The sequence below is a fragment of the Phaethon aethereus genome (genome assembly GCF_964289735.1).
Source record: "Phaethon aethereus genome assembly, chromosome: 9".
In the NCBI taxonomy this organism is placed as follows: domain Eukaryota; kingdom Metazoa; phylum Chordata; class Aves; order Phaethontiformes; family Phaethontidae; genus Phaethon; species Phaethon aethereus.
The window spans coordinates 484536-503287 of record NC_138585.1 but is presented as its reverse complement, the minus strand read 5'-3'; the positions used below and the strand labels follow the sequence as shown (position 1 = coordinate 503287).

The following is an 18752-nucleotide window of genomic DNA, read 5'->3' as shown; positions in this document are numbered from 1 at the left end:
GCGCAGCGGCGTTGCATCCAGTCAGGCGGCGCAGGCGGCCGAGCGGCGGCGTCTCATTGGCCGGCGAGGAGGGTAAACAAGCGGCGCGGGGCGGGGCGCGGCGGAGGCCGCTGGTTCGGGGGCTGCGGGCCGGCGCAGAGCGGCAGCGCGGTGCCCGGTGCGGCGCGGAGCCTCCCCCGGCCCGGCCCCGGCCCCCCCGGCCCGCCCCACCGCGGCTGAGCCCGAGCCCGCGGCGTCCCGGCCGGGTACGCGGCATCTGGCGGTGGCGGTCGCGGTGGCGGGGCGGGGGCGGTGTTTATGAATGGCGCGGGCCGCGCGGTGTGAATGGCGGGGGGGCGCGCGCGAGCGAGCGAGCGAGCGCGCGCGGGCGGGGGACGGAGGGAGAGGGAGGAGGAGGTGGAGGTGAGGGGGAGGGGGGGGTGGAGTTTATGAATGGGGCGCGCGGGGCGGCGTGGGAACGGGCCCGGCTGCGGCGCGGCCCTGCAGCGCCGAGCACCGGCTGGGGCGGCGGCGGGACGCGGCCGCCGGGCGAGGGGAGGCGGCTCGGCTCGGCGCGGCTCGGCTCTACCTGCCTGCCTGCCTGCTCGCTCGCTCCCACGGCGCGTGATGTCACGGCCGTTTCTATAGAAATTGGGTGACATCACGAGCCGGGGGGCTGCGACCCGCCACGGCAGGAGCGGGCCGGCTCCCCGGGGAGGCGCGGCGGCCTCGCACCGAGCCAGCCCCGGGGGCGGCTGCGGCCAGGGCCTGGCCCTGACCCCCCGTCTCCCTCCTTCTCCCAGCCGCGCACCTGCCGAGCCCGGACGGGACCCCCGTTCCCGGGCCGGCGTCGATGCTGAGCGGGCCGGGGGCTCTGCCCGCCTCCCCCGCACCATGGACGGCTTCTACGATCAGCAGGTTCCCTTCATGGGCCCCGGGGTAAGCGTGCTCTCAGCCCCCTCCCTGCTCCCTGCTGGGCCCCCCCTGCCCTTGGAGGGTCCCCCCCCCGCCCTTGGGGGCTGCCACCCTCACAGGCCGCTGTTACCCCGGTCGTTGCAGAAGTCCTGCGCAGAGGAGGGCCGAGGCCGGCCGGGGTCCGATAGGAAAAGGAAGTTTTTGGAGACCGACCTGGCCCACGACTCGGAAGGTAGGCAGGGCTGGCCTGGGCGGCCGTGGCCTCGCTGCGGCCCCGCGAGACCGCTCTCCTCGTGTTCGTCGGTTTAGAAATAATCCTGCGAATAATGGCAGTTTTTATTTATTCTTCTGCGGAGCACATAAGTCTTTCACTCTGTTCCAGAGCTCTTCCAGGATCTCAGCCAGCTCCAAGAGGCCTGGCTAGCTGAAGGCAAGTCTTCACCTCCACCTTTTGCCATGTAAAATCTCGCCATGAGCATTTTTTCTGAGAACCGAGAATGCCATAAAACCACGTTTTGTTTTGTTTTTTTAGCTCAGGTCCCCGACGACGAACAATTTGTCCCAGATTTCCAGTCTGACAACTGTAAGTGATTGTTCTGGGTTTTGTTCTCCGGGGGGAGTAGGGAAAATGTTTGGGTGCCTGTGCAAAACCTCGCTCTGGGTTTGAAGCTGCTTCCTTGGGAAAGCAGTTGTTGCTGGGGCTGAAACTGTGAAATCACGGGCTTTTGGGAGAAAGCACGTGCGGTTTGGGTTCATCGAGCTGAAACTTGCAATGTCCTGTCTTCTGCAAATGGGGAAAATTAGAGCCAAACGCGTGGAAATAGCTCTAACTGATCTCTGGGCTCCTCTGAGACTCGCTGCTTGTTCGTAGTAATCTTGATTTGCTTATAAACGCTCCTTTTCTGTTTCAAGTGGATGCGAGAGCCCGTGCTGGGCTCCTTGGTTAGCCACAATCTCTGCAGTTTCTGGAGCCTTTTGCAGTTCTGGCCCAGCGCTGTTGGCAAGAGCGGGCCTGAGCGGTGAAACTTGAGCCGCTTTAAGCAGCATTAATCACTGGCAAGCAAGCGTGCTTAAAAGGAGGCCAGTGAAAACGCAGTCCCTCTTGAATTGCATAAGAGTGAGAGTTGGTTCTGAGCCGCGGTTCGTTGCCGGAACGGGTTAGCGGCAAGGGCAGGGGCTGGCTAATGGTGTGTGGTGCTCGCGCGGCTCTCGGGCGCTGGCTCGCCCGGCGTTGAAGGCTCGGTTGGGGGGCAAGGAGGGGATCAGGGTGTTTTGAGTCGTTACCTGGCAAACAGAAGTAGTAGCTTGGTGTTGGTGGCTGGGTTTTGCTGCTGAGCCAGACAGCTACAGAACTTAAAGGAAATCAAATTTAGCCTGCAGTCGAACAGATTTTTCATTCCAGCTTTGTCACAGCATGCAGCAGGGTATCTTCTCCTACAGTAAACGCGTGTTAATTATTGCTCTTTGATTACTTCTGAGTGGGAAGCTTGCCATTAAACTGTTCCAGACAGCCCAAGTTTCAGATGCGCTTTTTTTTCCATGTCTCCCCTGAGATAAAAGGCGAGCCCAGAGTCAGAAACGCAACTGGCTGTTGACATCCTAGCGCAGCCCGGCAGCTCTTGCTTGGAGCGGTAGAAACTGCAGCGTGCGTGGGAGGGTGGCTCGTAGGGAGCTGAAGCTGTTTCCAGTGCCTTTTGGCAGTCTCTTGTTTCCTTGTAACCTGAAGAGCTTCAGAGAGAAGAGACAAACTTTTCTGGGTGATGCAGGGAAAGACAAAACAAAAAAAAAAAGGGGGGGGGGGGCGGGAAGCATTTGGTCGAGACTCTTAAATGTTTTCCTGACCTGCTCGGCCTCTGCAGACCCAGAGTTGAAACGACTTTGTCACTTGAAAGGAGATCTCCCTGCGTGACTCTCCGCTATAATAACCTTCCTTAACTTTCCCGAGGAAAGAAAGCAAAGGTTTCCCTTGCTGCTGCGCAAGGGGCTCGCCCCGGCTGGCGGGGCTGAGCCCGGCTCTTCCGTACTGGAGAGAGTCTAAAGAGAGGAGAGTCTCTAGCTTACAGCTTCCTGGCCCATTTCTTCTCATTTCACTCTGATTTGAACTGTGTGTGGTGTCGGGAGGAAAAGAGGGACAAATCTGGTGCAGCTTCCCCCCTGCACCCGGCTTTTGCTAGCGGGGGTGTGCTGCCTTCCCGGGCTAGGGGTCACAGTGGGGTTCAGTGCCCATCAGCTCCCTGGGGGAAAGTAAATCCTTCCCTAGTCCCTGTGGATGTTTGCAGACATGTTGTGGGACTGTTCCCGCAGTTGGGTAGCTCCGTGCCTTTTTCCCTGAGGAAGCTGCTGCTCTTTTACCCCGAGCAAACCAGCTCCATCTCCTGCCCTGCGGCCCTGGCATTCCCAGGGCCCAACTTCCTCAACACGGCAGCAAAAAGGGACAAGCCAGGCTGTTTTGATCCTGTTGCCACAGGGAATGTGCTGTGTCGAGTCTCAGAGATGCTCCGAACTGCAGTGTCGTTACCGCCTTGCTAAAAAACCCTCATTGCACAGCAGCTGCCTGCAGCTCGGCTGCTGCTCGCTCGCTGCTCCTGGTTCTGTAGCTGAGCTCCCGGGCAGACGCGGGCTTAAAGTTGGGGTTTGGCAGCAAAGTGCCGTAACGCGCCGGCGGGCGGCAGGTCGCTGTGCCGGGGAGGAAATCCCACCGTGGCGATGGGGAAAGCAGGGCTGCTCTGAATAAGGGATGTGTTGTCCTGGACCGAGCGGCAAGAGGATGGACTCGGCACTTTTAAGCGACCCGGAGATGCGGCAGGTGCCTCCCAGGAAGGCGAGGAGCCCGTGGGTGACTCCCGCAGAGCTCACCGCGCTGGCCCTCGCCCCGCATCCCTGGCTGGGCGTAGGTGCGGGCTTGCCGGTGGCACAGTCCTGGGGAGAAGGGTGTACGTACGGTGTTAGATCTGGATCGCTTTTTTAAATAACTGGGGAGTGATGGGGTCGTGCTGGGGAGACCAAGCATCAGGAGAGTCTTTGCCTTTTGCAGGGGTTTGTTCCTGGGGACTTGTGGACCCCAGCATGGGCGGCACGTGGCTAAAGCCGCAGGCAGGGCATGGCGTGGGGTTTCTTACACACCGAAATGAAAGCAGGAGGTTTGTTTCTGAGGAAGGGTTGTTTAAACAAAGGAAAGCAGGAGCCTGGCTTCTATTTCTGGCTCCTCTCCTGATGTGACCTTGGGTGCGTCCTGTAACGCCGGGAGATGGAGGGGCAGGCGGGGAGCTCGGCTCCCAGGTGATGGCTTGAGCGGGTGCCAGGGTCCCCAGCCAGTGGCCAGACTGGAAGCCGTGGTTTGGTCGCCTTCCCCGTGGCGCGGGCAGCGGGTGCCGCGGGCAAGGCAAGCCAGCGTCCTCCAGGCTTGGCCTTAGAGGTCCCATCCTGCTGGTGGTTGGGAACAACCTGCCCAGGCCCCCACCAAGGGATTCACTGGCCATTCGAGGCCCCGAACGGCTTTGGGGTGTCACCTTTCCCACGGGAGACCTCTTGGCCAAAGGTTGATGTTTGGGGCATTGCCAGCGTGGCTGGAGGCACTGGGGGGGCTACACCTGAGCGTGGCCAGCCCCCCTACCCAGCCCCCCCAGGGCCCGTCCATCCCCAGGGGCTAAAGCAGCCCAGAGAGGGGCTGTCAGGCACCCACGGGTGCTCACGCCACTCCTGTGGCTCAGTCCCGGCACGGGTGTGCTTGAGGCGTGTTCTCCAGCCCCGTCTATAGTTAAGCTGCTCCCTCTGCCTATTTTTATATTTTTCTTAGCTTTTAATTATAGTGACGAGCGCAGGACCGGAAAGGTTAAAAGCGCTCGTGCACCCAACGTGCCTTTGAGGCGTCGGGCGCTGGGCAGGTCATCTCCTTCCCTGGGAACCCTCCTGCCTCCTCAGCCGCTCGCCACCGGCGACCCAAAACCAGCTCCTTCACCCCGAGAGCCGCCCCACCGGCCTCGGTGGCCCGCTTCGGCCTGGCTGGCCATGAGCTCGATGGCGAGAGCACGTCTTGCGGAGCAGCGCTGGCCGGCCCCGCCGTGTTTGTGTAAGGAATCCAAACGTTGCACGAAGTCTGGGCTTGGCCAGCTGGTCTCTGTTAGGATCTTAAAGCTCGTTTCCCTTTTCTTGAATGGCAGCACTAAGCTCTGGGGAAATTTTTCTTTTCTTTTTTTTGTGTTTTTTTTTTTTTTTCCCCCGGCCACATGAATGGAACGCTCCAAATTGTTTGTGAATGGAGGGTGGTGCCCGCTCAGAGACTTTTTTTTTTTCTTCCTTCAATGAATAACCAGACCCCATTGTACGGCTGGCGGAAAAACAACCCGCTCCAACAACACAGAGCCTGTTAGGGAGAAACATGCCCGCGATAGGCAGCTGGAGCCCTTCCAAAGCCAGTTCCCCTTCGCTTTCCCGCTGCTCGCGGGGCGCCCGGGCTTTGCCGCCGCCGCCGCGCCGGCCCCCCGTTAAGGCTAGAAATGCTGAGAGCGGCAAAACTTCCGGGGGGGGCGGGGGGAGGAGGAGGGGGATAAATCCGGCTGGGGAGCGGGTGGAAGGCGTGTGGGGGGCTGTGCTGGCTCAGCGCTGGGCTTCGTGTTTCAGATCCTCCTCGGGGGGGTTTTATGCCCTTGGTACCAACTGTGCCGGGCCATTGCGGGAGGGGGCAGAGGGAGGGGAGTCAGCAGCTCTTTAAAGGTTTTGACAAATTAGGGGAGCAGCTAATTACCTGGCAAGCTGTGAACAGTTGTCCTGGAGCTATTTGCTCCTCTCTGCTGTAGTTGGGCTGTGTTTAGACTTTGCACAAAGCTAATACTCCACTTCCGATTAGTCTTGGCTCTCCTCTGCAGGCACTATTTAGGTAAAGATCTCTGAGGCTCTTTCCTTTCCTAGAGCGCCTGCTTTTAAAAATTAACTAGGTTAAGCGTATATTACTCGGTTTAAAATTATATGTCACGAGTGGGCTTGGGGTGCTGGCACAGATTTGGGTTTAATGGGACGCTGGCCGCTTGAACTCGGTACAGTTGCGGGGCCCCGCGACTGCGTCCCCTTGGAGCGCCTTGGCTGGGGGAAGGTGGCTCCCATTTAGCTGCTTGCCGACTCTCTGGCCAGCGAGCCGGGAACGCCCCGGCAAGGGTGAGCGCATTGCTGCATCCCGCTTACAAGCTCTCGGAGCTCCAGGCTGTCGACCAGGCTGCAAGCCCCCTTGTTCCTCACCCCACGACTGAGGGCGGCAGCCGCTGCCTGCGGTGCCCGGGCTCGTCTCCCCTCGCTGAGGGGCTTTTGGCCCGGCCCAGGCACGTGTCTCATCTGTGGGTAGTGTTGAGCTGCCCCTTCCCCTCTCAAGGCCCTTGCTCTCACCCTGTGCCCATTCCTCTCTCGGATCCCAGCGGGGAACGACTCCCCCTCCGTGAGCGGTGTCCTGGGCTGGAGGGACCATCCCAGCCCCTGGGAGCTCTGCCCTCCCCTGCAGAAGTCGGCCCTGCCACGCCGGCTCGGTCTCCTGGAACGTCGGGGTCTGCTGGGGCACCATCCTGCCATGGTTTGGGTGCCTGATGCTCCCGGGGGGTAATTTGCCACCCGATTCCGGAGCAGAGAGCACCCAAGGGACTGCTCCCCAGGGGTGATGTCCCCTGCCGCCTTCTCCCGCGCAGGTGAGCCTGCATCCCCCTCGTTCTCGTTGCAGTGGTCCTGCACGCCCCACCTCCGGCAAAGATCAAGCGGGAGCTGCACAGCCCTTCCTCGGAGCTGTCGTCCTGCAGCCACGAGCAAGCTCTCTGTGCCGGCTACGGGGACAAGTGCCTCTACAACTGCTGGTGGGTAGCACGGGGGGCGGCCGCGGCCCGCAGACCCCTCGGGTCGTGGCGCGGGGGCCCCTCTCGCTTGTCAGCCTCCGCCGCTCGGAGGTGTCCTTGTTAGCGTGGCCGTCAGCCCCCGGCCCCTCTCCCCTCCGCAGTGCCTACGACAGGAAGCCCCCCGCCGGGTTCAAGCCATTAACGCCGCCCGCCACGCCGGTGTCTCCCGCGCACCAGGGATCGGCCCTGCCGGCCCCGGCTGTGCAGGCAGCCGCCCATGGGGCGGCCTCGGCCCCGCACCCGCTGCAGGAGCAGAGGCAGCAGACCTTCGCCGTGCCGCGGCCGCCTCACCAGCCCATGCACATGCCAAAGATGATGTCTGAAAACCAATACCCCCCAGAGCACAGGTAAGGCTTCCCCCGCCCAAGCGAACGCTGGTGTGTTGTGGGTGTTGTGGAGGACCCCCCGCTTTGGTCCTCGTGGGATGGATCGGTGGCCTCACAGTGTGGGGGGGGACGGGGATGCCCGTCTCCTCGTCCCCTTGCTGCGCTTGCGGACCGTGGGCCAGTCGTTGCTGCCTGGGCGGCCATGGCAGCCAGCGCGGCAAAACTTGCTGCTTCCCACTGGGATCTTGCAGCTCTTTCTCCCCACGAGGCAGCTCCCTGCGAATGGGGGGACCGGGCGGACCCTCTGCCTCCTGCTCGGGGAAGGCAAAGGAGGCAGAGGCTGCTGCCTACATCCGTCCCTGCGGCAGCAGGCGATGGTGCTGAGTCAGGGCTCCCGCTCTTCTCTCTCCCGCCCGCTGCAGCTTTCTGCCGACCCAGCTGAGCCCTGCGGGCTGGGGAGCCGCGGGCATCCCCGCCCGCCCCCGAGCACCCCCGGGACGAGGGTCAGTCCTCAGCTCCCCTGTGCATCATGCAGCATCCCTGTGATCTTGGGGCTCTGGGGGGAGAAACCCTGCTCCCCATTTCCTCTTCAAGCTGTGGCTTTGTCCCCCATCACCCCCGTGTCCTGGAGGCTTTGCCAGTCCCCTCCCTCATCCCCAGCTTGCTTGCGCTGTCGGTAGGTGCCATGGCGCAGGACACGGTTGACCTCCAGCTTTGCCTGTGGCCTCCCGGATGCCCTTCGCTGCGGTGCCGGCTGTGTCACCAGCAGCGGGGTGTCCCCTTCGGGCATGGGGCTGGACGCGGCAGCCTGGCAAAGGCCACGTGGCGTGGGGCCGTGGAAACCCTGGGGACGCGCCCGCGGAGGGTGAGCATCCCCGCCCGGCGAAGCGGGGCTCAGCTCTGGGTGACCTTCGAGCTATGCAGGGGGCTGGACGCGACCCCTCGGGAAGCGCCGTGCCGGCGTGGGGCTTGGGTTTCACTCAGGAAGGGCAGAGGGACATGGCTCGGAAATGGAGTAATCCCAGCCCGGCAGCTGGGAAGGCTCTGGTTACAAAGCCAAATGGCACATGGCCGGCCCAGAGGAGCTGGGCACGGAGATCGCCTTTCAAGGTGCCGGAGGGCGAGGGGATGCGGCAGCACCCCCTCGAGATGGTCCTTTATCGACCCCAGCCAGGAGAGGCTGTGCTGGGGCTCGAAACGGCGGTGGCAGCACCCCGGAGCTGAAAATAGTGCTCCCTGTCGCCGAGTTCAAGGTTTAATCCCAGCCGCGCAGGCGGATTAGTGGGCTGCGGGGCTGCCGGTTGGATTTGGCTTTGCGTAAGCACCCGCCCGGGAGCAGCATCCCCCAGGCCCTGCGGATCTGCCCCCCACCCTGGGGGGAGATTTTACTGGTTTACTGGGAATTTACTGTTGGGGGGTAGGTTTTTGTGGTGGCTCTTGGTTTTTTTTTTTTTTGCTTCTCTTTCCCACTCCTACCCAGACATCCCGGCCGCAGCTCAGGGCTGCCATTGACATGCGGTGCCGGCCCACACGCTGTCCCGTGCCCCGGCGGGGCGTCCCCAGCGCTTGGAGAGGGACGAGGCTCCCCAGCGCTGTGCCGGGTCCCCACGGGATGGACCCTCGTGGTGGCCGTGCTCCTGAGGAGCCATCCCAGCCCGCTGCGGGGGGAACACAACGCCACCCCAACCGCCCCAGGAGCACCCCGGGCTGAGGGCACCCAGCCAGCACCGGGGCCCCGGCCTGGGGTGGGAGCCGGCAGCGTGCCGGCAGGGCTGACCCCACCACCCCTCGGTGACGCCGCGTCCCTCTTCCCGCAGGTTTCAGAGGCAGCTGTCTGAGCCCTGCCACCCCTTCCCGCCGCAGCCCGGGGTCCCGGGGGACAGCCGCCCCGTCTACCACCGGCAGCTGTCGGAGCCCCTCGGCCCCGCCGCCCCCCACCCCCCTCAGGGATTCAAGCAGGAGTACCACGACCCGCTCTACGAGCACGGCGGCCCCAGCCTGCCCGGCCCCCCCGGCCACGGCTTCCAGCCCCCCATGGGCATCAAGCAGGAGCCCCGGGACTACTGCATCGACTCAGGTGGGTGCGAGCCGGAGGGGGCAGTGGGGTGCTGGCGCTCGGGGGGCTGCGGGTTACGCCAGCGGCACCCAGGGGAGCGGAGCCACCCGGGCAGCAGCGTGGCGGGCGCAGGGTTGAGCCTCGAGCAGCGGGTGCCGCGTCAGCCCGGGGCTCCCACGGTGCTGGGCTGCTGCTTCGCCTGGGAGATGATCTTTTTTCTCGTTTCGTGTTTTTTGTTGGTTTTTTTTTTTTTTTTTTCCCCTCCCCTCTTTTGTCTGCCCTCTCTTCCCTTTCCAAAGCTGGGGGGGATAGAGCAGGCATACACCGGATGCCGCACGGCGTGGTCCGTGCCATAGCTGCGGGCTGGGGTGCCCTGCGGCCCTGGCCTGGGGCCAGCTGTGATTTCTGGCTGCTGGACCCCACCAGCATCACGGAAAAATCCTCTAATCGCCTTAGGACCTAAAAATACCCCGACCTCGGGGTGGAGGGTGGCACGGCCGAGCAGATGGCAGGGGAGGCGCGGCGATGCCTCCCTTCCCATGGGGCCCGAATAACGTGGTGAAAACCCGAGCTGACTTAAACCTTCTTCCCAGTGCTCATTCCAGTGCCCCCCCCCCCAAATTGTACTGGTTTTCCCCCAAAGCTGGGCGTGGGGGCTGGGGGTGGTTGCAGTGGCTCAGAGTGCGCGGGGAGGGGGGAGATGCTCGGGCTTGGCCGCGGGACATGCACGGGGGGATGGTGCTGCCGGGCGCTCGGTGGGACCCACGGGACGTACGTCCTTACCCCCACCTTCATCTCCCTCGCAGAAGTGCCTAACTGCCAGTCCTCGTACCTGCGGGGGGGCATCTTCCCCAGCAGCCGTGACGGTGAGTGCACCCCTGGCCTCCTCCCGCACACGGGCATCCCCGGCGCGTCCCAGCCCGGCCCCCCCCTCGACCCCTGCTCACGGCTGGCAGAGCTGATGCGCGCCCCAAAGACGCCTGCGAGAGCCCGCGCGTGAGCAGCGCCGGCACCGCCACTAAAAATGGGGCCTGTGCCGCGCAGCCGCCGGCCCCGGCGAGCGTGCCGCGAGAGCACGGCAGCGCCGCGCCGCGTAATCCAGGATAACGCGCCCGATATAGCTGCTAAGAGGGTTTTGGTTCCCTGGGGTGAGGGGGGGACAGTGCTGCGCAGCGCTCAGCTGGGAGCCGCGGCCATGCCACTGAGACAACTGGGGACGGGTCCGCTCCCGGCGCTGGGGGACAGGGTCTTGGTGCTGGATTCAGCCAAGCCACAGGCTTTTTGGGGTCCAGCTGGGGTAGTGGAGGGGCCCTGTGCTCACCAAGGGTCTGTTCCCCCGTAGGATTTTCATATGAAAAGGACACACGATTGTATTTTGATGACACATGCGTGGTACCGGAGAGGCTGGAGGGTAAGAATCCGGCCCCAGAGGAGGGCTGGGGGGTGACCCGGGCTCACGGGGGCAGTTTCGGGGCCCAGCTCTGCAGAGGACAGCATTTAAGGCCAAGCCACGCCGGCACGGTGCTCCTTGAGAGCTGCGGAGCGTAGTCCCGAGCGGCTGCTGGGCATCCCCTGCCGCACCTCGCCTGCCTGCCGCGCCGTCCCCCGCATCTCTCCCCTCTCCAGCCCTGTGGGCCTGATCCTGTGCGGGGGGATCCCGGCACAGGGGCGAGCCCGGTGTCGCTGTACGTGTCCCCCGCCGGCTGGCACAGCGCGGCCGGGGGGCAGAGCCGGGGTGTTTAACCAGCCGTGTCTCGGTGCGGGCAGGGAAAGTGAAGCAGGAGCCCACCCTGTACCGCGAGGGCCCTCCCTACCAGCGGCGCGGGTCCCTGCAGCTCTGGCAGTTCCTGGTCACGCTCCTGGACGACCCCGCCAACGCCCACTTCATCGCCTGGACTGGCCGGGGCATGGAGTTCAAGCTGATCGAGCCTGAGGAGGTACGGGGGGTCCCGCCTCAGCACCCCGTGTGCCGGAGCCGGGGCGGCAGCCCGGGAGCGGCCACGGGGTGAGCCTGGGGGCGCAAGGGGCCGGATCCTTCCCATGCGGTGTAGCAGTTTACGCTCAAACTTGAAGCGAGACACGTCTCTTTACTCTCCAGGCAGCTTTTGAGGGCCAGGGGGAAAAGCCAGCTGCCCGTCGGTGCTAAGCAGCCGTAGAAATTTGCCTTTAATCTCCTCTGCTGCCTCTCGGCACGGCACACGCTCCGCTCCCGGAGCGGCCGGCGGTCAGCAGCCGCGGTGGTGTTGCCTCTGTGACGTGCCTTGCTGAGACCCATTGCTCGGCCATGGCTCCCTCCCTTCCCAAACGGCTCCGCAGCTTCGCCCTGGGTCCCCGGCGGCGGCGCCGTGCTGGCACGGTGCTGTGCCGGAGCCGTGCGGCTCTGCGGGAGGCTGACACAGAGGAAGAAGCTGTTTGGGCAGTAATTGAAAGCAGCTGTAGCGCCGAGCTGCGCATTGTGGGTAATTACCCATAATATCTCTTACGCCGTGCATGGAAATTGTGGTTTTTTGAAGCAGCTTTTTTGGCAGGCTCCCCTAATCAAATGTCTTTTGATTCGGCCCCTGGTTTGGCGGCGGTGGCGGCATTGTGGCAGCCGGCGCCTGGAGCCAGAGCATTTGTCGCAGCAGGCAGGGAACTTCTCCGCGACTGTGGTGATGCTTTTGCCCCTGGCTGCTCCAGCCCCCAGAAACGAGCCCCTGCCCCACATTTCGGTTTCCTTTGATGACCCATGTCCAAGCCTGGCTGGAGCCTCCACAGCCACCGCCTCTCTCCCCACAGGTAGCACGGCGCTGGGGCATCCAGAAGAACCGGCCGGCCATGAACTACGACAAGCTCAGCCGCTCCCTGCGCTACTACTACGAGAAGGGCATCATGCAGAAGGCGAGTGACCCCACTGCCGTAGGGTGGGTGGGTGGAGGGTGTGACCGTCCTCCACGGTCCCCTCTGGCATTCTGGGACACAATGGGAGAGAGACTAGGTCCAGTGTCAATTGTGCCACACTTGTCATTCCCCCGGGGGGAGGCACTGCCTTCTCATGCCTTCTCATGCCTTCTCATGCCTTCTCATGCCTTCTCATGCCTTCTCATGCCTTCTCATGCCTTCTCATGCCTTCTCATGCCTTCTCATGCCTTCTCATGCCTTCTCATGCCTTCTCATGCCTTCTCATGCCTTCTCATGCCTTCTCATGCCTTCTCATGCCTTCTCATGCCTTCTCATGCCTTCTCATGCCTTCTCATGCCTTCTCATGCCTTCTCATGCCTTCTCATGCCTTCTCATGCCTTCTCATGCCTTCTCATGCCTTCTCATGCCTTCTCATGCCTTCTCATGCCTTCTCATGCCTTCTCATGCCTTCTCATGCCTTCTCATGCCTTCTCATGCCTTCTCATGCCTTCTCATGCCTTCTCATGCCTTCTCATGCCTTCTCATGCCTTCTCATGCCTTCTCATGCCTTCTCATGCCTTCTCATGCCTTCTCATGCCTTCTCATGCCTTCTCATGCCTTCTCATGCCTTCTCATGCCTTCTCATGCCTTCTCATGCCTTCTCATGCCTTCTCATGCCTTCTCATGCCTTCTCATGCCTTCTCATGCCTTCTCATGCCTTCTCATGCCTTCTCATGCCTTCTCATGCCTTCTCATGCCTTCTCATGCCTTCTCATGCCTTCTCATGCCTTCTCATGCCTTCTCATGCCTTCTCATGCCTTCTCATGCCTTCTCATGCCTTCTCATGCCTTCTCATGCCTTCTCATGCCTTCTCATGCCTTCTCATGCCTTCTCATGCCTTCTCATGCCTTCTCATGCCTTCTCATGCCTTCTCATGCCTTCTCATGCCTTCTCATGCCTTCTCATGCCTTCTCATGCCTTCTCATGCCTTCTCATGCCTTCTCATGCCTTCTCATGCCTTCTCATGCCTTCTCATGCCTTCTCATGCCTTCTCATGCCTTCTCATGCCTTCTCATGCCTTCTCATGCCTTCTCATGCCTTCTCATGCCTTCTCATGCCTTCTCATGCCTTCTCATGCCTTCTCATGCCTTCTCATGCCTTCTCATGCCTTCTCATGCCTTCTCATGCCTTCTCATGCCTTCTCATGCCTTCTCATGCCTTCTCATGCCTTCTCATGCCTTCTCATGCCTTCTCATGCCTTCTCATGCCTTCTCATGCCTTCTCATGCCTTCTCATGCCTTCTCATGCCTTCTCATGCCTTCTCATGCCTTCTCATGCCTTCTCATGCCTTCTCATGCCTTCTCATGCCTTCTCATGCCTTCTCATGCCTTCTCATGCCTTCTCATGCCTTCTCATGCCTTCTCATGCCTTCTCATGCCTTCTCATGCCTTCTCATGCCTTCTCATGCCTTCTCATGCCTTCTCATGCCTTCTCATGCCTTCTCATGCCTTCTCATGCCTTCTCATGCCTTCTCATGCCTTCTCATGCCTTCTCATGCCTTCTCATGCCTTCTCATGCCTTCTCATGCCTTCTCATGCCTTCTCATGCCTTCTCATGCCTTCTCATGCCTTCTCATGCCTTCTCATGCCTTCTCATGCCTTCTCATGCCTTCTCATGCCTTCTCATGCCTTCTCATGCCTTCTCATGCCTTCTCATGCCTTCTCATGCCTTCTCATGCCTTCTCATGCCTTCTCATGCCTTCTCATGCCTTCTCATGCCTTCTCATGCCTTCTCATGCCTTCTCATGCCTTCTCATGCCTTCTCATGCCTTCTCATGCCTTCTCATGCCTTCTCATGCCTTCTCATGCCTTCTCATGCCTTCTCATGCCTTCTCATGCCTTCTCATGCCTTCTCATGCCTTCTCATGCCTTCTCATGCCTTCTCATGCCTTCTCATGCCTTCTCATGCCTTCTCATGCCTTCTCATGCCTTCTCATGCCTTCTCATGCCTTCTCATGCCTTCTCATGCCTTCTCATGCCTTCTCATGCCTTCTCATGCCTTCTCATGCCTTCTCATGCCTTCTCATGCCTTCTCATGCCTTCTCATGCCTTCTCATGCCTTCTCATGCCTTCTCATGCCTTCTCATGCCTTCTCATGCCTTCTCATGCCTTCTCATGCCTTCTCATGCCTTCTCATGCCTTCTCATGCCTTCTCATGCCTTCTCATGCCTTCTCATGCCTTCTCATGCCTTCTCATGCCTTCTCATGCCTTCTCATGCCTTCTCATGCCTTCTCATGCCTTCTCATGCCTTCTCATGCCTTCTCATGCCTTCTCATGCCTTCTCATGCCTTCTCATGCCTTCTCATGCCTTCCTCCTTGCAGGTGGCTGGCGAGCGGTATGTCTATAAGTTCGTCTGTGACCCCGACGCCCTCTTTTCCATGGCCTACCCCGATAACCAGCGCCCCTTCCTGAAGACGGAGCCTGATTGCCCGGTGCCCGAGGAGGAGACGGTGCCACTGACGCACTTCGAGGACAGCCCGGCGTACCTCCTGGAGATGGATCCCTGCGGCAGCCTTCCCTACGCGGAGGGCTTCGCTTACTGACTCAGCCAGCTGGCAGAGCCACGAGCACTAGCGCATCCACTTTGGGCAAATACGGTTTTGTAAAGAATATTTTTTTGCTGTTCATAAGAAAAAAAAAAAAAAACACCAAACAAGAAAACCTACAACCCCAAACCAACAAACCGTGCACGCACGCACACACAAATTGGAGGAATCTAAAATGCCTGGTGTGTGTCGCTGCCGAATTCCCACCCTTACTGTCCAAGGGCTAGTGCATAGGACTGCCCGTGGCTGGCACCTCCCACCAAGCATCGTTGCGATGTTTTGGGCTGACGGCTCCGGCAGTGCCCCGGGACTGGGCTGAGCCGGCGTGGCTGCCTAGCGAATTGTCACGACAATCTGCTTTGCATCGAGCGCGATCCGCGTAGCTGCCTTGTGTGGTGGAAAGGGCTTTGATTTGCACAGAGGAGGGATGCGGGGGGGCCGCCTGGGCCAGCACCCTGGGGCTGATGTGCGCAGCATCCTACCCCAACCCTGAGGAGCCTTCTTCCTGAACCCACCCTCCCCACCCTCCCAGTATAACCTGATGTAACGGTTTCCCAGCCCCCAGCGTCCTCCTCTCTGTGTCCTTCTTACTCTTCCCAGCTCCGGCTGCATTTTAGGGGAGGAGACCCTGACACTATCTCCCCTCCCCCCCCTCCCCCTTTTTTTTTATGTTTTAGGGGAAAGAGAAAAAAAAGGTTTCTAAACTGATTTTTGTAGATTTTTGTATTTTAAGGCAAAGCTATTTTTTGCAGCCTGGCTGCTGTTCCCAGAGCCCCTGGGGCTGCCCCCCCCGGCTCTCCCAGTGGCACGTTCGCAGCGGGGAGCCCTCGGTGCCCACGGCTCCCCGGGCCGGCTGCTGAAGAATCTGGTCCGCTCCATTTCACCGCTCGAGTCCTCTTTCCCCGGGGAGCCAGCGCTGAACCCCGGTGCCGGCTCAGCTACGCTCCCCCCACCCCGCTCGGCATGGCCTCGGAGCTGGGCTTACGGCCGCGGGGGGCAAGGGCCGTGGGGTCCCCCGCACCGCTTCCCAGGCACCCCCTTCCCTCCAGCTCCCCCCTCCCCGCTGCGCCTCCTAACACTCCACCACTCATATATCCGTACCTGCCTGTCCCCCCACCCCACCGCTACATGTTTTTGTTGTAAATGCTGTATAGGAATTTTTTTTTCTCTTCCTTAGTTAGCTTTGGTTGGATTTTTTTTTTTTTTTTTTTTTTTGACCGATTCATTCTTTTTTGGGGAAGTATGAAGATTAACTCTGGGTAGACTCGGTTGCTCGCGCTGCAGGGGCCTGTGCCCGTGGGGAGCGTTTGGTTGCGGGAACCCCGCCTTGGGGACAGGGTTTTAAGCGTTTGCTGGTTGTGGCAGGTCTGCAGTGCAGAAGGGGTTAATCTGAGGACTGATTTGAAATAATCCGTACTGGAGCAGGGCTATGTATCTCCTGCAAAGCTGCATTACATTCTGTACTGTGTACAATAAAGGATCTTGCTTTCCGTTCCCCCCGCCTGCCTGGGCCCCTGCTTTGCCGGTGCCGGGGGCGGCTGCCGGGGCCGGGAGGGAGCCTCGGGACGTGCCGGTGGGGCAGACGTGGTCCCCGGGACTGGCTGGCCTCGTTTCTCGGCCGGGAGAAATCCCCGGGGCGCAGCAGGGACGGCAAAAGGCCGCAGGAGGGGGGTGGAGGACCAGGGCTGCTCCGGGAGGACTCGCCTCAGGTGGGGGGTCTGTGTTTCCCCGGGCAGCCTGGGGGAAAACTCAAAGGCCCCGGAACCCCCTGGTCACCTTGGCCTCCATTTTTGTTGGCCAAAGCAGCCTGTGCCGGGGTGTCCGCCGGCTCCCGCCCCGGCCCCGGGGGGGTGACGCTGGAGCCACCCACGGCTCTCCCCTTGCCGCGTCCCCCGTGCTCTCACGTGCTGCACCCGCGCCTGGCTGCTGGCAGGGCCCTGCGCTGCCGCCGCGCTGCCGTCGTGCCTGAAGCGTCGGGCCGAGCGGAGAAGCGTGGCCGTCTCCCAGCCCAGGCAGGGCGAAGCAGCGACCCGAACACCCAGCAACGCCGGTTCACCTGGCATGAGGTTTTTCCAGGCGTTAAATGGGCTGCTCAGCCCCTGGAGACGTCTCCTCGTGCTCCCCGGGGAGCCCCACGGCACCGAGCCCGGGTGTTTCGGCAAGCAAGCCTCTACGCGATGCTCGGGTAGGCTCTCCGGTGCGGGTGACCTGCGGCCATCCGGCAGCAGGGAGCCACTCGGGTGGGAAGGGGCTGGGGCGTGAGTCCTCCCGGCTGTGCCGGGGCTGTGGCAGAACCGCTGGCCCCCCCGGGCAGCAGCGCTGCCGGCGCCCGGCACCCACGGGGGCTCCGGGCGCAGAGGAACCACCCAACCCGGGCATGCACCCACCTCTCGCACCAGCCTCCCAAGCCTACCGCGTTGTTACTATCTGCAAAGCTTTGTCCTCCGCCCAAGAGGGCAAAAATCAAGTTAAACAAGAGGGGATGCAAAAAACCCTACCGGCAAGCCGCGCGCCCGCTGGCAGTGCCCGGTAATCCCGCCCCGATGGGGACTTCAGCAGATGGAGACCTGGTGCTCAGGGTGGAGCAAGGGGAAAACGGGGCCACCGGCAGCGCTGCCGGCAGGCAGATGGCCCGGGGCGGCCGGACCTCAACCTGGCGGCACGGTGAGTGTGTGGGACCAGTTACGGGGGGCGAGGACGAGCAGGTAAAGCAAAGCTTTTCAAAGCCTTCATCGAGCAGCTTGTCACACCGCAGCCCAGCCGGGCCCGCGAATCCTGCTGAGGTCAGGGCTGGGGCTCCCAAGAGCACCCCGTGCTGCTCTCGCCGAGCGGCGAGGATCGGGAAAGAGGCAGTTCTCCATTTCCGCCTCTTGGCGGGACAGAAGGTGCAGACCCCAGGGGGTTTGATACCACTTGGCCTTTAAGTACTCGGGGCATCAAGAATTTGCCGCTGGTTTGATCCTGCTGCACACAAGAGGCTTTTGCTCCGTTCAGAGGGGATGGAGCTGCCTTGAGTGAGTGGGCTCACTCATCCATCCCCCCACCGAGGGACAAGCCAGAGCTACTCAACGTCCTGCCTGCAGCCCCCGGGGACGGGGACGAGCGCTCCCGGGCAGCCCGGAGGCCAGGCTAGCATTTGCCAGGAATGGGGGAGATGGAGGGGAAGCGGGTGGAAAAGCTTCCCAGCTCTCTGCACACCTCCTGCCTCACCAGCCGCTGCTCCAGGGCACAGGGACGAGCCTCCTCGGCTGCGCTCTGACTTGTGGTGGGATGGGGAGCCCGGCCAGGAGCACCACCATGGCCACAGCTGCTTCCCACCGGGAGCAGCTGGAGCCACCACCACTCCATCCCCAGGACCGGCCACCTCAGTCCCCACCTCGCGCCCACCTCCTGCCTTCCTCCCGCTCCCCATGGCTGCTGAGGAGGATGAAGAGGAGTGAGCAGAGCAGATGGGAAGGACCAAGCAACGTTTTAGGGAGGATTCAGCCATCCAGGCTGGGCGAAGCCCTGGTGCTGGCGTCGGCCTCTCCAACCCTCCAGACCACAGCTTCCACCTCCTACTCAGGTCGTGTGGTAACAAGACCGTCGGTGATTCAGGGTGAACAACAATCCATGATACTGTGCGAGCCGATAATAAAATGGCAGCTGGCACTGAGTGGGTATAAATGTGTTTTTCCTCTTTTCTTCTCTTTACAGTCTTATAATGTGCACCAAGCTATTCCCTCCCTGGAATAAGAGCTTGGTTTTACTAGCTAATCCAAAAGCTGTTCAAATGAGAGGTGCATGTTAAAAATCATTTGGAAACGAGGAGCCCATAAAAGGGAGAACATCATTACGGCCCTCTACACCTCCATAATTCACTGAGTGCATTTCTGCTCTCCTCGTCTCAGAAGGATATAGCAGGACTGGAAAACAGTCAAAAAGCACTAGAGATAGCCAAAGGTCTGCAGCAGCTCTTAGACAGGAGTGTATAAATAGTCTAGCACTTCCGTCTGGGGCAGGATATGTGGCTCAGGGACTTCATATTTAATAGCCCAAGATGGAGTTTTCCATCCCTGACTGGAAGAGCCTTTGTGGGAAGAATTACTACCCCTGAGGCTTGGTCTTACGGCAGTGGGC

The 18752-nt window shown here is 61.2% G+C and overlaps 1 protein-coding gene across 2 annotated transcripts; it reads left to right on the top strand.

Annotated features, from left to right (window-relative positions):
• Positions 1–873: 873 nt before the first annotated feature.
• Positions 874–17315, top strand: ETV5 (ETS variant transcription factor 5; the record flags this gene model as incomplete). Of its 2 annotated transcripts, none has more annotated exons than XM_082003862.1 (12): positions 874–918; positions 1039–1126; positions 1277–1324; positions 1427–1477; positions 6596–6725; positions 6866–7111; positions 8908–9167; positions 9953–10012; positions 10489–10557; positions 10914–11083; positions 11925–12026; positions 14409–17315. In XM_082003862.1, 12 exons carry the CDS (start codon positions 874–876, stop codon positions 14628–14630), a joined length of 1491 nt encoding a protein of 496 aa, XP_081859988.1. In that variant the 3' UTR covers positions 14631–17315. The 2 variants fall into 2 exon arrangements, with proteins under 2 accessions (XP_081859988.1, XP_081859987.1); XM_082003861.1 differs by having other exon boundaries at positions 10875–11083.
• Positions 17316–18752: the final 1437 nt, after the last annotated feature.